The sequence below is a fragment of the Oryctolagus cuniculus genome, chromosome 17 (genome assembly GCF_051225735.1).
Source record: "Oryctolagus cuniculus isolate XC-2025 breed Fujian yellow rabbit chromosome 17, ASM5122573v1, whole genome shotgun sequence".
Lineage (NCBI taxonomy): Eukaryota > Metazoa > Chordata > Mammalia > Lagomorpha > Leporidae > Oryctolagus > Oryctolagus cuniculus.
The window spans coordinates 56,118,672-56,138,512 of NC_142883.1; the positions used below are offsets into that span (position 1 = coordinate 56,118,672).

The 19,841-nt window shown below is 39.4% G+C and overlaps 1 protein-coding gene across 4 annotated transcripts in view; it reads left to right on the forward strand.

Annotated features, from left to right (window-relative positions):
* Positions 1-19,841, forward strand: part of MAP2K4 (mitogen-activated protein kinase kinase 4) — a 122,140-nt gene that overhangs the window by 3,328 nt on the left and 98,971 nt on the right. The window contains exon 2 of one of the 4 annotated variants that reach the window (XM_017348962.4): positions 10,972-11,004. The exons of the other annotated variants lie outside the window; for them this stretch is intronic. Coding sequence (XP_017204451.1) covers positions 10,972-11,004 — 33 coding nt within the window. The remainder of the gene's footprint in view (positions 1-10,971; positions 11,005-19,841) is intronic. 4 annotated transcript variants of the gene reach the window in all.

Here is a 19,841-nt window from a genome sequence, read left to right on the forward strand (position 1 = left end):
ATACATTGGTTCTGTTAGACAATGGACAACCTCCTGTGTGATAAGCGTGTGGTGGGCATTGCGTGACCCTGCATACTTTTTCATGGCTTGAGGTTTGTGGCCCAGGAGTGGTCCAAGGTGGGAAGTCTTGTTTTAATATTATAATGCTTAAGACCCAGAGCTCTGGAGTCCTGGATTTGAATCTCGCTAAGATTTAAACTTTTTGTGACCATGAGTTAAAGGCACTTCACCTCCCACGTGCCAGTTTTCTCAAATGGAAAGTAAGAATAATGCTCATGTCCTTTGGACATGTAAGTGAAGTATGGGCCCTGGCACATGGATGGAGTGCTACCAGCCGCTCTTGTTAGTAGCCACAGTACTGTTGTCAGAAAGGATCCTATCAGTGGTCTCTTCATTATTCTTTTTTTTTTTTTTTTTTCAGTAGAAGGCCTTCATCTTCATTGTTCTTAAGATGAGTCCCTAACCCTTACAATATGCCATGTAATTTAAAAAAAAAAGGATTTATTTATTTATTTATTTGAAAATCAGAGTTAGAGACGGAGAGACAGAGAGAGAGGTCTTCTATCCGCTGGTTCACTCCCCAGTTGTCCACAACGGCCGGAGCTGCTCTGATCCAGAGCCAGGAGCTTCTTCTGGGTCTCCCGTGTCGGTGCAGGGGCTAAAGGATCATCTTCCACTGTTTTCCCAGGCCATCAGCAGGGGGCTGGTTTGGAAGTAGAGCAGCTGGGACTTGAACCAGCACCCACATGGGATGCCGGCACTACAGACAGCAGCTCTACCCGCGTCTGCCCCATCCATATAATTTCTTTAGCTTCATTGTTGCTGGAGCCCTACTTTTTTTTTTTTTTTGCCACTTTTCATTATTTGAACAAAATTTTTCTTAGAATATTCTAGGTGAGACTATTTTTGAAGCTGTAGATCCTCTGTCTATTCTGGATCTGAACATTCTCAAGTGAATTACAGTGCATATGAAACTAAATAGAGGGCTAGCTGTAAATTTGCTCTAGTCTTTTTTTTTGGGGGGGGGGTAAAAGGTTGGAAGGGGAATTTTAGTAAATTTGGCTTTATAACAGTCCTAGCTTTGGTTATATTTTTGTACTAATAGTTGTGGATTCTAATTTGGCCTTTTCTTTTTCTTTTAGCAGTCTTCTCCTTGTACCACAGATAATAGGATAGTTGCTAATTTTGTTATTACTCATACGTTTGACTATTTTCATTCATTCTGACACATGTTTTTATGTTCATTCATAATCACATCGAACTTTTGTTAAGTTGAGTAGTTTTTACATTTTGGTTTTTCGGTGATTAAAAGAAGCAAAATGCAGATCTGTTTGCCAAGTTAATGATTTTATAAAAAATGTATTTGACATTAGGAGTTTGCATTGGAGTAAGAAAAGAATACTCTAATGAACTACTGTGAGTTCTGCTTTTATTTATAATAGTTCATCAATAATTTGTCAGTATAGATGAATTCAATAGGGAGATTTCTCACATTTCAGGATAAAGTACTGGGTAAAAGTATGATTCTTTTTTTTTTTTTTTAAGATTTATTTATTTATTTGAAAGTTGGAGTTACACAGAGAAAGATGGAGAGGCAGAGAGAGAGAGGTCTTTCCATCCGCTGGTTCACTCCCCAATTGGCTGCAACGGCCAGAGCTGTGCGAATCTGAAGCTAGGAGCCGGGAGCCTCTTCTGGGTCTCCCACGTGGGTGCAGAGACCCAAGGACTTGGGCCATATTCTGCTGCTTTCCCAGGCCACAACAGAGAGCTGGATCGGAAGTGGAGCAGCTGGCCCCAACAGTATGATTCTTTAGCTTAAGATTAAGTCTTAGTACACTTAAAGAATAGGATTTGTTAGCATTCCAGAACTTTCCTAGCCGTGGTTTGGGTTTTCTGTTGTGGCAACTGAGAAACTCAGTGAATTTAGCCAGGTTAGTGTAAAGCAAATTAAGAGAAGTAGATTCCACTGTGCAATTTCAGGCGAGTAGGGCTTATGTATAGAAAATAATTTTAGATAGTGTCATTGTTGGCATGTTGGCGAATAGCATTTTCTCATTAAGAGAGCTTGACAGGTGAGAGTTCAACAGTTTCTATAATGAAATTGCACAGGCACGGTGATTTCTTCTCAACCCAGTAGCTGATAGTAGCTAGCTATCCTGTTGTGTGTGGTAGTGTTTAAGACCCAAGAGGATGTTGATGGGGAGAGAGTACTGAATTTGGACCTGCAAAACTGGGGTTTTGGTAACTGCTGTGCTCAAGCTTGGTGACCTCAGGCAAGTTGCCTAACTTTTCTGAATTCTGGTGTTTCTCATGTATTAAAATAGGGATAACACTAGGCTGTTCAGAGAATCACAATATTAAATTAATGTGTGTGAAAGTGCTTTGAAAATTATAAACTAGCTATAAGTATATAAGGATTATTAGACATGGTTATTTACTTGCTTTAGTTACTAGTCACTTAACATAGCATAGATTTAAACATAAGAGGTCAAGTTTATCATAGATCCAGCTCCCTGCTAATGCGCCTGGGAAAAGCAGCAGCAGAAGGCCCACATGACTTTGGCCTTTGCAGCCATTTTGGGAGTGAACCAGCAGATGGAAGATCCCTCCCTCCCTCCCTTCCTCCCTCCCTCTGTCCTCCTCTCTCTGTATATCTGCCTTTCAAATAAATAAGTGGAATTTTTTTTAAAGATTTATTTATTTTGAAAGAGTTACACAGAAGGAGAGGTGCGCAGGGGGGTGTCTTTCATCTGCTGGCTCACTCCTCAATTGGCCACAACAGCTGGAGCTGGGCTGATCCAAAGCCGGGAGCCAGGAGCTTCTTTTGGGTCACCCTGGCAGGTGCAGGGGTCCTTGGGCATCCTCTACTGCTTTCCCAGGCCATAGCAGAGAGCTGCATTGCAAGAGGAGCCAGCCAGGTATTGAACCGGCATCCAAATGGGATGCTGGCACTGCAGGTGGTGGCTTTACCTGCTACGCCATAGCGGCAGCCCTGTAAGTGAATCTTTTATTTTTTTTAATTTGACAGGTAGAGTTATAGACAGAGAGAGAGAGAGAGAAAGAAAGGTCTTCCTTCCATTGGTTCACCCCTCAAATGGCCGCTATGGCCGACGCGCTGTGCCGATCCAAAGCCAGGAGCCAGGTGCTTCCTCCTGGTCTCCCATGCGAATGTAGGGCCCAGGCACTTGTGCCATCTTCCTTAAGTGAATCTTTAAATGAAGTTTATCATAGAAGACTTAAAAGGCAGAGAAACATAAAGCACTTCCTAAACTTTACTCAGGTGCTTGAGAAATATCAGTTTTTACATTAGAATCTGTAGTTGATTCTGAAAGTACTGAGCTTTTGTAAAGTACTTGTTACAGGAATGAAGTACTCATGTATTGTAGGTGCCTGGGATTCTCCTAATGTGCTGATCTAGGCATTTTCTTTCTTAGGCATGTAACAGAAACTTCTGAACCTGTCCAGTCCTTACCCTTTTATCCTTAGCTGAGCATTTTATATATAACAATTTAAGTAAAAAGATCATAATTGGAGTCTTCTTAAAAATCCACACATAAGGCTTTGTATTGAAATATATCTGTTATTATGAAGAAAGGTTTAATTTGAAATCAGTGTATTTTTTCTCTCAATGTTTGAATATATAATGTATACATGACATACCCTACTTTTGATTATTTTTTACTATTTTTACCATTTTTGATTATATTTTACTATTTTTACCATTTTGTGTTTTTTAAAAACTTAGGAAGGTGCCTTTATCTTAATTTTAAAGAACCAAATTGTGTAGACTTTATAGTGTCAACACCTAAATATGCGTGCTTTTCCTAGTGTTGTACACTATTTCTTTTACTGTGTGCTTAACTTTATACAAGTCCAGCTCATCAAATTAGTCCTCCCTCAAAGCTCATATTGCATTTCTCTTATGTTCCCTTAAAATTGAGATTAACCCTAGTACTAAAATAAGAGAAGTAGGAAAACTTCTCACTTTTTTTTTTTTTTTTTAAGATTTGTTTATTTATCTGAGAGGCTAAGTTACAGAGAGAGGTGAATCTGCTGGTTCACTCCCCAAATGGCCATAATGGCTGGAGCTGGGCCGATCCAAAGCCAGGAGCCAAGAGCTTCTTTTGGGTTTCCCAAGTGGGTGCAGGGGCCCAAGCACTTGGGCGATCTTCCAGTGCTTTCCCAGGCCATTAGCAGGGAGCTGGATTGGAAGTGGAGCAGCCGGGACTCAAACCATTGCCCATAAGGGAAGCTTGGCCTGCAGGCAGAGACTTAACCTGGCGCCGACCCCAAACCTCTCACTTTTAGAGTCCATGTGTTCTCACATTTTCCTCTAATGTATCTTATCTAGTGAGCATATTGATATTTGTTTAAGTTGGGATATTATTTGTTAACCAGTATTTTGAGTTATGGTTTCTTTTTTAGTAAAATTCTCTATTCCATTTCTTTTACCTAATTTGAGAAGCTGGATTGATTTGGGCCAGAGATTGATTTGGGCCCATCTTTTTAGGGGTCTGAATATCATAATTAACTTTGGCCTACATAATCCAAGTCAGGCTTTTGCAGTCTCTAGAAGGTAGAGATGGCTTTAATGATACAATTCAAGAAACTTAATTCAGATTTGGAAAAAAAAATGGGGAAAAAGAAGGAAAGAAAGGGAAATTGCCAGTTAAAACAACTCTTTCACTGTCCTTAAGTAATTTGATGCTCGCAACTTTTTTAAGGGTAGGTGGGCCGTAGTTCTTTTCAAAGATGTTATTTGCCCTAGAAGTGGATTTTAACTTTCCTATGTGATTGGTAGCTATTGCTCTTCTTACTCCTCCACTGCATGGATTTTCTGAGCTCTGTTTCAGTCATTTTACCATTCAGATCTGCAGGCAGAAACTTTGCCATAAGTGATATAGATTTAAGAATAAAAGAGAGATTATTTTTGGTTTCAGTCAGGGGGTGGAAGCTTTAAGCAACAAAGTACTTTTGTGGTTGACTTTGGAGTCTTGGTGCTCCTTTATGTTAGGGAGTTCTAAACTTGCTGGGGCATTTGAAGTGGTGTTTTGAATACAGAGGTGTTTTGATTGGGAATCTGAGTGTAGGCAGAAGACTAATTAGGCAATGACCCAGGAGGCCAGTGTAAATTTGAAAGGTAATAGAATCATTTAAACATCTTATAAGAGTATAGTATATAAAAGGAATTCATTTAGCTTAAATGTTAACATATGTTGCCACTTTGGCTAAATTTGTCATCTGGGCAAATTACTGTGGGTTAATGGACTTGTTTTAGCATTTAGTCCTTTCCCCATAACTCCACAAATCCTTCGATGTCTCATCATACTGTTAGCGAGGTTGGGGCTTTAATATGTATATAGAAAGGGTTCAGGAGCAGGGGGTCATATAAGATTGGCCTAACTTGTGGCCACCCAGTGAAAGGGAACATTGGCTAGTTGTTAGCATGGCCCAAGATAGGTCTTTTGAAAGAAGGAAACAGTTACATCACACACAGCTTGATTCTTCAAGAACAACACATCATTCCCCATCACAGGGAAAGAGGATTGAAGTGGACACCACGGCCACTTTTTCATGCTGTGTTGTTTCATCATACTCCAAGTCACTCAATAGCTCTTTTAAAAAAGAAGAAACAACGAAAGTGTTATGACTGATAGATACAGTATATCAGATACTCACATGTGTATCTGACAGCCTGTGTTTGTTATTGCTTGGCTTTGCCAAAAAAAAAAAAAAAAAAAAAAAAAAAAAAGAAAAAGAAAAGAAAAGAAAACAAAACAAAAAAAACAAAACAAAAAACAAGCAAATCAGGTGGCTCCCCTGATGTGTTTGGCAGTTCCCTGGGATCTGGGTTAGGTGCCTCTCAGGGGGAAGTAGTCACTTTTTGGAGGTAAGAGTCCTCAGAATACCAGGCAGTGCCCAGTAAGGGCTGTGGCAGAGGTGTAGAGAGTGTGGTGGTCCTTATAACTCTCTCAAAATGATTGGGAATGAAAGGAGCAGGACTGCTGTTGTGTAGATTAGTCTGTTTGGAAATGAGGGAAGGTGCCATAACTTTACTCATCTTAGGGAGAGGTAAAGAATAATGACTCTGATAATAATAACACTCTTCTAACCTCTGTTAAGCATTTGAGATATGTTTTCTCGTTTAGTGATCACAGAATACTATTATGTATTATTCTGCTTTACAGATGTGGAAATTGAGGCTCACAGATGTGAGATACGTGCCCCAAGTCATGTAGCTATTATAAGTTGCTGTCCCTGGTATTCTGTGCTTCACTGAACTGGCTTGGGAAATTAGAGGCCTTTAGTTCCATAGTCAAGCAGTAAATAAGGTGAAACATCAGTCATTGGCTACAAGGAAGGAAAGAGCTGGTATATGAGGACAAGATCTTGTGTTTTTAAGAAATGTGGGAAAGATTTGATGGGTATTTTATAAAATCATTGGCTCTAAATGATACAGACAACCTGAAGTTACTAAATTAGGGTGACTCCCTCTTGGTTAAGAAAACTAAAGTCAGGAGATAAATCTTATGGAACTTGCTCCAAGTACAATGATAATACAAATTTAGACCAAGTGTAGATTAACTCCCTAGTTGTTAGAGCCAGAATGATGTACTATGGGTAGCTGCATATTGAGGCACTTATCAGTATTTTGAGGTGGAAAGTGGCAAACGTGCAGAGTTGGCACGATTGTGACAGAAGGAAGATTGTGTAGCGTAGTCCTAGCGGCCTGACCTAGAGCGGAAGCTCTGATCTTTGTATTAGTGTGGATTCATACTGACGCTGATAATGTACTTGGAGCAGTGTAGGAGTCTAGATTGTCCAAGGAGTCAGAAGGAAACAGTGAGGTGGGAAACTGCTTACACCCCTGCCTCTCCCTGGGTTATACCTTCAACCTAAAAGAAGAGGAAGGGAAATAACTGCGAACTCCCCAAAAGGCCTTTACAAAACAAGCAAAATTAGGTTTACACATACTGTTTTCTTCTTCTTTTTAAAGAGATTTATTTATTTGAAAGGCAGAGTTACAGAGACAGAAAGGGAGACAGAGCATGGTATCTTCTATCTGTTGGTTCACTCCCCAAATGGCTACAATGGCCGGGGCTGAGAGATAGATAGGGACAGGGATAGGGATAGGGATAGGGATAGGGGGATAAGGATGGGGGATAGGGATAGGGATAGGGGAGATCTTCTATCTGATGGTTCATTCCCAAATGGCTGTATTGGCCAGGGCTGAGAGAGAGAGAGAGAGAGAGAGAGACTCGATCTTCTATCTGCTGGTTCACTCCCCAAATGGCTGCAATGGCCAGGGCTAGGCCAGGTTGAAGCCAGGAACCAGGACCTTCCTCCAGGCCTCCCATGTGGGTGCAGGGGCCCAAGGACTTGGACCATCTGCTTCCCCAGGCATGTTAGTGGGAGCTGGATTGGAAGTGGAGCAGCTGGGACTCAAACTGTTGCCCATATCGTGTACCAGCACTGCAGATGGTGGCTTAACTCACTGTGCCACAGCACTGGCCCCTCGATACACTATTTTCAAGCTCCAGGAGATTTTCTGATAATTTTTTATTTAAATAAGAAAACTAAGGCTCAAGTGAAATGACAAAAGTTTTGCAGTTGGAACTGGCATAAAGTCTTATGGCAACCCTCATTTTGTTTTCTCCTTTTTCAAATGCAACTTGCTCCCTTTTTTTTTTATATATATATATATATACACTTACATATGTCCTAAACAGCCCTGTAAGTTAATATAGGACTGTCTCACTTTATTTAGTAAATACAATAAATTACAGGTTTCAAGTTATGACTATTCTAAAATTGAGGTAAGAGGATGAGAACAAGGGGATGTTGTAGGAAAGAGCTAGAAGAGGATGAGAGGCGTAGGGAGGAAAATAGAAGAAAGAAGCCCATGTAGGTTTGTTTCTTACATGCATTCTGTCCTATCTGTCCTATTCTTGGAAGTATTGACTTAAAATAAACTTGCCTGGGACCAGGTAAAATAAAGATGACTTAAATTTCCCCCCACTTACAATACAGAAATTGAAACACAAGATCATATAAAATTATATCCTAGGGTATAGGTAACTCACTAAGACATAAGAGTGTGGCCCACAAGACTTATAATTAATTGGTGACTGTCAACAGATTGAGTTGGTATCTAGCACTCCTAGATGTAGGACTTACAGTAAGTGAATGAGAAGACAGAATTTTGGAGACAATGGAGATCTCATGAATTGAACACATGGGAATGAATATTCATGGATAGTACAGCAGCAGCATGCCCACAAGTTTTCATGTTGTTAAATTTAAGGTACTGAAAGTTTTCCTCACCATCTCTTCCCCACCATCTTTCTCTGGCACAAGCTATTGCTCTCTTGTTGGCAGTCTCCTGCGCCCCTCCTTGCCCTATGTGTATGAGCTAGTAGAGCTAGTTTCCAGATCTGTACCACTGTAAGCACAACTTTCTGGCTTCTGCAGGTCTTTTCATAAAGGTATTGTCTTTTTTTTTTTAAGAAAAGATTTACGTATTTATTTGAAAGGCAGAGCTACGTAGAGAGATCTTCCATCTGTTGATTCACTCCCTGAATGGCTGCAATGGCCAGGGCTGTGCCAGCCAGAAGCCACGAGCCAGCAGCTTCTTCTGGGTCCTCCACCTGGGTGTCAAGGGCCCAAGAACTTGGGCCATCTTCTGCTGCTTTCCCAGATGCATCAGCAGGGAGCTTGATGGAAGTGGAGCAGCTGGGACTCAAACAGCTGCCCATATGGGATGCCAGCATCACAGGCAGTGACTTTACCTGCCATGCTACAATGTGCCCCCCCATTAGGTTTTAAAGAAAAGCAGATTTATAGTTATTCTTTGAGAATTTCACCTCCAAGACTTTTAGAATTTGTATTGATTCTGTTCTGATGACAGGATTTCATTTTGAGAGCTTTTTAGCACTTAATTTGGGTTTAGCTTTTGATGTGGTAGAGCCATAATTGGTAACATTCTAATATTGTCAGTCACATAGGCCTTTACATTTTTTTCCCATTGTACACTTTATTCTGTAACTTTTTATGCAACCTTGAACACAGATGTAACTGATTCTCTCTCATGTAACTTGCAAGGTGGTTTTTCTGGTTTGTTCATCTCATCTCTTCTTACCTTTGCTTTTTGCTACCTAGTAGCTATCACTCACCATAATTAGAGCAGCAGAAAGAAGAGTTACTATTGCCTTAAGATTATTCAGTGTTTCCCATTTTCCTCTCCGGCTGTGTTGGAGATGATCTTTCTCTTCCTTGGGGTGGGAAGTAGGGGGAGACTTGCCCCTGAACTTGGAGAGGCTTCCTCCTGACTTTGTGCTTGCTTCATTTTGCCTGGTAGGAGGCTGACTGGCTTTTAGTTAGGATGATAAGCCCCACGGATGTCTAATTTTTCTTTCTGGATCCTGTTCCTGCTGCCTGTCTGGTGGGGCAACATGGGCTTTGAGTGGTAGAGAGACTTGGCCAGGACATGAGCCAGGTTTGTCTCAGCACCTCATGCCGGGCAGGCCCCTCCATTCCCAGCACTCTGTGTTGCATTTTGTGTGATTAGCTAGTCACCAGTGGCTTCCTTTTGTGGTGCACCAAAGCAGCCTTTGTGTCAAAGTGGCTACATTAGCGTTTTGACTTTTTTTTTATTTATTTATTTTTATTTTTTGACAGGCAGAGTGGACAGTGAGAGAGAGAGACAGAGAGAAAGGTCTTCCTTTGCCGTTGGTTCACCCTCCAATGGCCGCCGCGGCCAGCGCGCTGCGGTCGGCGCACAGCGCTGATCCGATGGCAGGAGCCAGGAGCCAGGTGCTTTTCCTGGTCTCCCATGGGGTGCAGGGCCCAAGCACCTGGGCCATCCTCCACTGCACTCCCTGGCCACAGCAGAGAGCTGGCCTGGAAGAGGGGCAACCGGGACAGAATCCGGCGCCCCGACCGGGACTAGAACCCGGTGTGCCGGCGCCGCTAGGCGGAGGATTAGCCTAGTGAGCCGCGGCACCGGCCACGTTTTGACTTTTTGTACATTATGATGTCTTTATATTCTTAGAATTCGAAAAATTTTTATCACTGGGTAGGAAAGGCTGCTTAAACATACCTTTCCTTCACTCCTGGTGCATTTTCCTGCATGTTTTGAGTGAACTGGCTTAAACACAAATTCATTTTACTTGTTCCTCAAAGCAGTAATAAACTCAAGCATAGATAGATATTTCACAATGGCTTTTGTTTTAAATGGCTGATTTTACTTGGTACATTTTATTAAAAACTATATCTGTATATGACGTGAACTCAGTCCAAATAGATTCAGAAAATGTTTCAAAGAGGAGTTCACAGGTTTTCTTCCTATGACATCTAATCCTGCTCTACTTTATCATTCCCAAGGACACTGATTATTTATTTATTTTTTAAAGGCCTACTTTAGAAGAATTGCAGCCCATCTTAAGTAGTTATTATCATTTGAGTTTAGCTAATTGAGTAGGAAATGTTGCTTTATATGTGTTTTAAGTTTTACAATCCATGGACCACAAAAAATTTTGAGCCCTCAGTAGTGATTATTCATGAGTAGTTCTAAGTCAGTAATTTGAGTGAATAAAATAACATGTAGCATACTTTAAATTTGTAGGTTAAAAACATTAAAAAAAAATTGATGGAACTGTGTTAAAAGTTACTAGTAACTTTTGAAGGCCTAATAGCTATTCTTTTTTAATTGAGTAAATGAGAAAAATAAGCATTAAGACGAACAATTAAAATTTGATTTCAGTTTTGTATAATATAGCACATCTACATCTGAAAGCTGGGTTCTTAAAGAAAGCCCACATGTTATCAATGTCTCTGTAATGGAGTAATGTGATTTAAACTGTTCTTGAATTAGTTTTACTCAGAATGTAATATAAAAATGCAATGTCATGTTCTAATTTTGGTTTGTTTGATTTGCAGTAAATGAACTGGAACTTATCTCTTTTACTTTAGGCTTTCAGATAAACTTCTGTGAAAAGGCACAAAGTAAGCTACAAATTTTATGATACTATGCTGCTTATTTTTTTCATATCCATCTTGGTATTGGGAATGTATCCACTATTGTTTCAACTAACCAGTCATGGCGATTTTACATAAAAAGAGCTTCCATTTTTCATTCTTTTTCAAATACAAATAAACATCCTATGGCTATACCCTTGATTGTAAATTTTTTCTTATTTTCACTTAAAATTGAAATAGAATTATGTATATAGATCTTCAGCTGTATATAAGTATTTAGACAATCATAATTGAAATTTTAAGTTGAAGAAAATTCACTTTTAGTATTGTGGTGCAAAAATTATCTAACTGTACTCAGATTTATGTTTCATTTAACATTCTTATTTTTTCTTTACAACAAAACTGTTGTTTCTTCCCTGTGTCTCTCTCCTTCTCCATCATTTTGTTAGGACACTAGTCTTCATAGAACACAGAAGAGATTTTCTGCAAAAAGGCAAAGTTATAAAGCTAAACCAAATATATTATAAAAGATTTTACTTATTTATTTGAAAGACAGACAGGGTCGGTGGGGAAGGGTGGGAGGGAGGATAGAGAAAGAGAGAGAGAGAGATCTTCCACGATTTCGCTTTCCAAATGACTACAACAGTCAGGGCTGGACCAGGTCAAAGCCAGGAGCCAGAAGCTCTAACCAGGTCTGGGTGGCAGGGACTCAAGTACTTGAGCCATCATTTTCTTCTTCCTAGGTTTGGTAGCAGGAAACTAGATTGGAAGTGGAGTAGCTGGGACTTGAACCAGCACTCTGATACAGGACGTGGGTATCTCATGCAGCTACTTAAGCCACCGTGCCACAGTGCTCACCCCAAATCAAATACATTTTAAACTTAAATACCATTTGTATAAAATGCAGGTTAAAAGAACATAATCTCAGAGAGACTGTTCTCCAGTTAACATAAAAACATCTCAAAATACAATGTAAGTAGTTTCATATTTGTCTTATTTATTTATGGACTGAGGAAGAATTATGATCACTTTTTGATATGTATCATTTTTAAGTAAATTAGTTCAAAGGAAAAACATTTCTGTTATGTTTTAAAATTCTTTTTGATAGACTCAAATCAATCTATCGATTTACCATTGTGACCATATTTGAAATGTAATTAGCCAAGTTTATTTCTTGAAGGGTTTACCCATGCTGTAAGTATGTAATAAGAAAAATAAATAAAGTACCTAGACTCTTGAGTAAACATTTTTAATTGGGCAGTTACTGTCACCCTTTACCTTAAATAGTAAGCTAAAAAATATGACTCCCTGCTCACAGTAAACCTGTACATATGATATGGATTCATGTATAATGAAGTATCATCTTCAATTTATGTTATCTTTTAATAAACTCACTGTGATAAATTTAAGGTTTCTTTTATGCTATAACATCAAATATTTGTTTAATATAACAATTTTTATCATTATATATTGACATAATGTCTAAGGGAAGAACCCTTGAAAATTTAAAATCATATTTACATTTTTGCCTTTTTTTCTGACTTCATTCGATTGTAGACATGAGAAACTGATTATATTGTTTAAAATTGTGAATGAATAGACCTGTGGAGGGATTAAAAATGCCTTTGAAACTTCTAAACAGTTCTGTCCTTTCCCATTGCTATAGAAATGATAGGTTTGTGGTGTTGCTTGCTTTGATATACACAGTAGAACCTAACAAGGAAGGGTTGGAATAGTAGAACCAATTAGAACTTAAGCCTGTGATAGGCAGGTCATGTGTGTTCCCACATTGATACTAACTTCTGGTTGCTTTCACTGTCTCTTCACGGAGTGGCTGTTTCTCTTGGGGTTTCACATCTCCCTTTGTATTTCTCTGTTTTCTTTTTGGCTGATTCCACTTCTTTATTTTCTAACTTTTGAGATTCAACATAACTATATACATTGATTCATGAGGCATGTATTGGACACCTAGGAACCATAGGATGAGCAAGCTTTTTGGAGAGAAATGAATAGGACGAATCTCTGCTCTCAATAGACTGATAGTGTAATAGATTAGAGTTGACCTGTTGATTATATGTGTCCAACTACGGGTGCTTCACTACATATAGACTGATTATCAGCTGAAACCAGGGTGAGGGCAGTGCAGGGGCCAGTGTGTACCAGGAACCTTTGCTTCTGCTGTTTTCTCAGGAAGTACGATCAGAAACTGGCTTAGGGATCTAACAATGGGCCTACCTTTTGTTGGAGTTAAGCAGAGCTGTCTGCTGGCTCAGACCTCTGATAGAAGCCTTAGGGATAGGGAGCATTATACATCAAGGAAGGAGGAACTGGGGAGTTAGTAGGAATGGCCAATGTTTTTGGTACTATCAGTACCTATATTTTAGGGTAAGTTTTCTGTTGCTTCTATATATTACTACTGTTTTCTAAGACTCATGATTTGCATGTCTTAAAAATGGCAAAGGAAGACCTTTCTCTCTGTCTCTCTCACTGTCCACTCTGCCTGTCAAAAAAAAAAAAAAAAAAATGAGAAGTGTAATTTTGTAATGCCTACAGACAGTTTTCTGGTTCGCTTTGCAATATAGACATTAACTTTATGTTAAAAGTAGTTAACCTGTTTCTTTAAAAATAAAAAGCTTGAAATTATCAAAGGAGTGATTGCTTTCCTATCTGGGCATACTTTAGTCCCAGAATCTTTATTTTTGTTCTATGAGTGTTTCAGAATTCTCAGAGAAACTTATTTTTAATTAATTAAAAATAACTGTATGTCATGTGGTAGTTATGGAAGGGGATGGGGCAGAGAATAAAACTAGGTATTGTTAAAGTCCAATAAGTTTGAATAGTGCTGCTTCAAATGTTCAATTCTCCACAAATAAAAAAGATTTATTGTAAGATGATTCTGATGACTAATGGAAGCTCTGAAGGATTAATTTTTTTCCATTGTTTGACTTTCACATAGTTTTTGTTCTTTATATTGCTACATTTCTTTATCCTAATTGGTTTATTACAATTGTCTGTTTTAAGTTAGTGAAGTTTTATTGGAGACATTTGTTACACATATTTACATATACAAATAGTGTGAGATTACATATTTAATTTGGGAACCAGATTTCTATAGAAATTCAATAAAAACCCACCCTGTACCTCATGGTATTCCTTTTCATAAATTACAGTTGGTGCATTTATCTGACATTTTAAAGTTATTTTTACTTAAGATAACAGCATTTCATTTAATATTGCTGACTCACTGAGTTTTTCTGAAGTCTGAATGTAAGCCTCCTTTAGGGAAAAAACAGCTTTACAATCGTAAATACGAGGAAGTTGATTTTCACTTATCATTTGGAGATAATGCTCTCATACATGTAAAGGTGTTTTTACAATTTACGATCCAGTTTGAATTATCATAAATTCATAAAGCTCATTGGCTTTTTGAACTAACTTGAAAATGTAGTTCTTTAGAGTATGATTTACTTACTTTAAAAAATCAATTGGGGGAAGGGATATGTCTAGTAACAGTGTTTGAGAGATGTTTTTATAAGCATGAAATTTACCTATGTGTTGTCAACTTTTTTTTTTTCTGGATGAGAATTATGGCCCATTGATGATTCCTGTGCATAGGAATTTTTCTCAGAAAATACCTAGCAGATTCTTATTTTAATCATTGTGAGAGTAGTTCAGAGTTTGGTAAATACTCTTTTAATAATTTAGTTTTCACAAAAGGGAACTTTCAGCCCGTTTTCCCTGTACTGTAGTATATTTTCAGCCCATGGCCAAAACATTCTTGGACTTTAAAGACAATTTTGGGGGAATGTTGGATTTATGTAGCTTTGCCTTTGACACTTTAAACAGTTTTTGTGGCTTTTAAGAATTGTTTTACTTGGTAATGTTTGCATGGCAACAGGATCTTTATTTAGAAAATTGTATGTGCCAGAGCTGACTGTTATTCTTGATGTCAGTAATTGAAATTAGACTACACGTGGTGGTTGTATTTGGTGACACTGCATCAGTGTATTAGGAAGCATTCTAATGACTGATCGAATTTCGTTGTGAAACTTTGCTTTTTAAATAAGTATATCTGTTTTTAAATTGGTAATAATAAAAAGGAAACAGTAAAGGAAAGTGATGTTTTATGCATCTTCGCAAAAGTTTGAGGAAGAAATTAATAAGTGTACTGACCTTGTAAGAGGTGTCTGTAAAAAATATGTTGACTTTATTGGAATATAGAAAATCAGGGCAAGTAAGAAGTGGAGGGAGAGTGTAAGTCTTCCTAAATTTAAAACCAAGAGCTTAGAACACTTAGGTGATTATTTGTAACAGAAGTGTATGAATAATAACCAGCAGTTTAACATGTGCAAGTTATCAAACTTAGTTTTTCAGCGGTCTTTTTTTTTTTTTTTTTTTGGACAGGCAGAGTTAGACAGTGAGAGAGACAGAGAGAAAGGTCTTCCTTCTGTTGGTTCATACCCCAAATGGCTGCTACGGCTGGCGCTACGCCAGTCCAAAGCCAGGAGCCAGGTGCCTCCTCCTGGTCTCCCATGCGGGTGCAGGGGCCCAAACACTTGGGCCATCCTCCACTGCCCTCCCAGGCCACAGCAAAAGCTGGACTGGAAGAGGAGCAACCGGGACTAGAACTGGCACCCATATGGGATGGTGGCGCCTCAGGCGGAGGATTAACCAGGTGAGCCACGGCGCCCGCTCCAGCAATCTTTTTTTTTTTTTTTAAAAAAGATTTATTTATTTATTTGAAAGGCAGAATTACAGAAGGGCAGAGAGAGAGAGAGAAAGAGAAAGAGAAAGGTCTTCCATCTGCTGGTTCACTCTCCAGATGACCAAAATGGCTCTAGCTGGGCTGATCTGAAGCCAGGAGCCAGGAGTTTCCTCTGGGTCTCCAACACAGGTACAGGGGCCCAAGGTCTTGGGCCATCTTCCGCTGCTTTCCCAGGCCCATTAGCAGGTAGCTGGATGGATAGTGGAGCAGCTGGGACTTGAACTGGCACTCATGGGATGCTTAACCTGTTACTCCACAGCACAAACCCCTGATAAACAACTTTTAAACTGTGTGTCAAACTGTGTTCGAAGTACTTTAGACTTACTCCTTTAATTCCCATGTCCTTATGAAGTAGATATAATAGTTATTGTAGATGAGGAAACGGAAGCACAGAGGGGTTAAGTAGAATTTCCCAGTGTTACATAGCCAATGAGAGGCAGAACCGTGAGACTGTGGTAAAAGAAAGTGGACACTGACAGCGATCATATTTCTAAAACATGGCTTTTTTTTTTTTTTTTAAAGATTGATTTTAGGCTGGTACCGCGGCTCACTTGGCTAATCCTCCACCTGCAGCGCCGGCACCCTGGGTTCTTGTCCTGGTCGGGGTGCCAGATTCTGTCCCTGTTGCTCCTCTACCAGTCCAGCTCTCTGCTGTGGCCCGGGAGGGCAGTGGAGGATGGCCCAGGTCCTTGGGCCCTGCACCCGCATGGGAGACCAGGAGAAGCACCTGGCTCCTGGCTTCGGATCGGCGCAGTGTGCCGGCCGTAGCAGCCTCTTGGGGGGTGAACCAACGGAAAAGGAAGACCTTTCTTTCTGTCTCTCTCTCATTGTCTAACTTTGGCTGTCCAAAAAAAAAAAAAAAAAAAAAAAGATTTTATTTATTTGAAAGGCAGAGTTACAGAGAGAGAAAGGGAGAGACAGAGGTCTTCCATCCACTGGTTCACTCCCCAGTGGCTGCCGTGGTCAGAGCTGGGCCAGTTGAAAGTGATTTTTTTCAGGTCTCCCTCGTGGGTGCAGGGGCCCAAGCACATTCCAAAGTGGATTAGCAGGGAGCTGAATGGGAAGTGGAGCTCTGGAACCAGAGTCCATATGAGATGCCGGCACTGCAGGCAGCGGCTTAACCCACTATGCCACAATGCCAGCCCCACCATATGGCTTTTGACAGATCTTCATTTACAATGGATCACGAGATGTGGACTTATCATTTATATCAGTTCTGGTTTTCTCTCCTTAGAGAGCTTCATAATGTTACTGAGTAAGGTTTACAGTGCATTAAATCCTTTGTGTGGCTCTGATACTAGGGGGACTGGGGAAGAATGTCTTAAAAACAAACAAACAAAAAAAACAAAACAAAACAAAACAAGAACTCTCCTGGTCTAGCAGATGCAAAGAATGAATTGCTCCAAGATTCTCCAGATGACTTGTGTGCCTGGGGACAGCTGAGCAGGATGAAAAGGCTGGGAGATGAGGCATCAGTGAACAAGGTGACATGCACTTGAGCTGTGTGTACATGCTGTCTTAAGAACAAGTTGGGACTGGCGCTGTGGCACAGTGGGTTAACACCCTGCCCTGAAGCGCCAGCATCCCATATGGGCACCGGTTTGAGACCCGGCTGCTCCACTTCTGATCCAGCTCTCTGCTATGGCCTGAGAGAGCAGTAGAAGAGGGCCAAGTCCTTGGGCCCCTGCTCCCATGTGGAAGACCCGGAAGAAGCTCCTGGCTCCTGGCTTCGGATTGGCGCAGCTCTGGCCATTGCAGCCAATTGGGGAGTGAACCAGTGGATGGAAGACTCACTCTCTCTTTCTCTCTCTCTCTCTCTCGCTCTCTCTCTCTCTCTGCCTCTCCTCTCTCTCTGTAACTCTGACTTTCAAATAATAAATAAATAAATCTTAAAAAAAAGAACAAGTTGATGCCTTTGGCAGAAGATTCCTGCCCCTTCCACCCCTGACACTCTTTGATAGGGGTTGGAGAAAGATTATTTAATTTTTAGAAACTTTTAGTGGTAGGATTTTTGAACCATACACAAAAATGGAGTTGTAGAATGAACCCACCATGTGCCTGTTACATAGCACAATGTGAGTGTATGGCTGGTCTTCATTTGTTTCTCCCCTATATACCTACAGAAATATGTAAAGAAAATTTTAGTTGTACTTTCACCCACATAAATGCCAGTCATATGTCTTTGATGTGATAAGAAGTTTTAAATACATAACCTCAATGCTATTGTCATTAAATAAATAAAAGAATATTGTCAAATAGTTACTTCATGTTCACATTTCCCGAAAAGCTTTTTGAATGCATTGTTGGCAATTATTTTGTGGAAGTACATATCTCAACAAGGTCTTTCTACACATTGTATTTTGTTGATACATTTCTTTCTATAGTAGTTCCCTCTACTCTCTTTTTTGTGCCATGTTTTTGTTGAAAAATCAGGTCATTTAAAAAAAATGTTTTTAGCATCTGATGCACTTTGGATTTAGAGTTAATCATTGGTTATTTCTGACTTAACTGTGCCAGTGCTAATAGGTTATGAAAGTATATGTACACACATTATATACAGATATCTGCCACAGTTTTCTGTATTGTGAGAGAGTAAATACTGGGCATCTCTCCCTCATGTTCTGGAACACGTGTTGACCTGTTCATTAACCAAGGTTCTCTTTTTTAAGTCTCTTTATCTCTGAAGAAAATCAAAAGGCATGTCAAGCAATAAGACATGTACTGGTGAAGCTGCAGAACCAGAGTGTGCGTTAAGACTAGTTTTATTGGGATCAGTCCCAAACCAGACACCAGTTTTTCATGTTTATATTCATGGTTAGAATGCTTAGGTCCTCTATGGCATTACCTTCCTGCTACTTAGGAGTCAGAATTAGTCATGAAAACGCAAATTGGTGAAAAGAGTTCTTATCCAATATTTATTAAGTAAAAGATAAACACACCCAATGAAGTACTTCTGTTCCAGTTACCTTTTTAGTGCCCAGCAGTTTCTTGTTCAACAGGTGTCATTTATCCTTAACAATAATGCTTTCTCAGCCAATTTTCTTTTTCACTATTTGCATTCTGTCACCCAGCTGTAAATTATTAAAATCTCTCCCTTATGTTCTGAAATGGATTTCATCTTTAGATTTTCTTTGTTGTATCAAAAAAAATGTACAATTTGTAGGTAATATTAGAAATAATTTCAGTACAGATATTCTCATGTACTATATACTCCTGAAGTAGATAAGATGCAGTATGTCTTGGGTACCATTCATTCTCTTGTTTATTCTTACTCTATTCTAGCCTTTAAAAAATAAAACCCCTCAATTTACAAATTTACAAGTAATTATGAATTGTATCCTCTAAGAAATGAAAAAAAGTGTTAATGTTTTTGGAACTTTGAGGTCTTGTGTAGGCAAGGGCAAAAGAAGTGATTCAAATGGGGAAAGCAGTATGCTATGCTATAGTTATTTCTTATAAATGCACAGTATTAGCTTTGCACTGCAGCTGCCTATTCATTTCCTACCTCTAGTATCTGCTTTCATAATAGCATAACTGGATTTTTATTTACTTTGGAGTATGCCTTGTTTCCTTGGAGCAAATGGGTACCTTGACTATGAAGGTTTCTGCATCTTAGAGCTTGCTTTCTCCTAATCCACTTGCTAATGAAGTTCATACAGAATTGAAATCCAAAAAAGTTCATCATTCATGACTGCTGGGAATTCCTGCTGGTATTTTGGGCTGATGAAAATGGATCAAATTCACTTTTGACAAAATCTGGCTTCCTTTTATGATTAAAAATATGCCATGTAAGCTTTTCAAGAAAGATAAGTCAGAACTGATTGTCTTGGTAGCTCCTCAATTTGTATGCTGCTGGAAATATTTTCCTGTAAAATGTAATACAGATTCCCCTTACTATTGTGGGCTGGGGTCACTCACTAGAGCTCCAGTTCAGTGTCTGTCAGCTAAGAACAGTCTTGTTTTTCCTTCGTTGTGTTGTACAGATGTTCTTTTCATCACATCATGGCATATGTAAAAAATGTTTGGAAGCACTGACTGGACAAATACAGATGGTATAATTAGAAAATATGATTAAGGTGCCTATTTCATGTATTGGTGG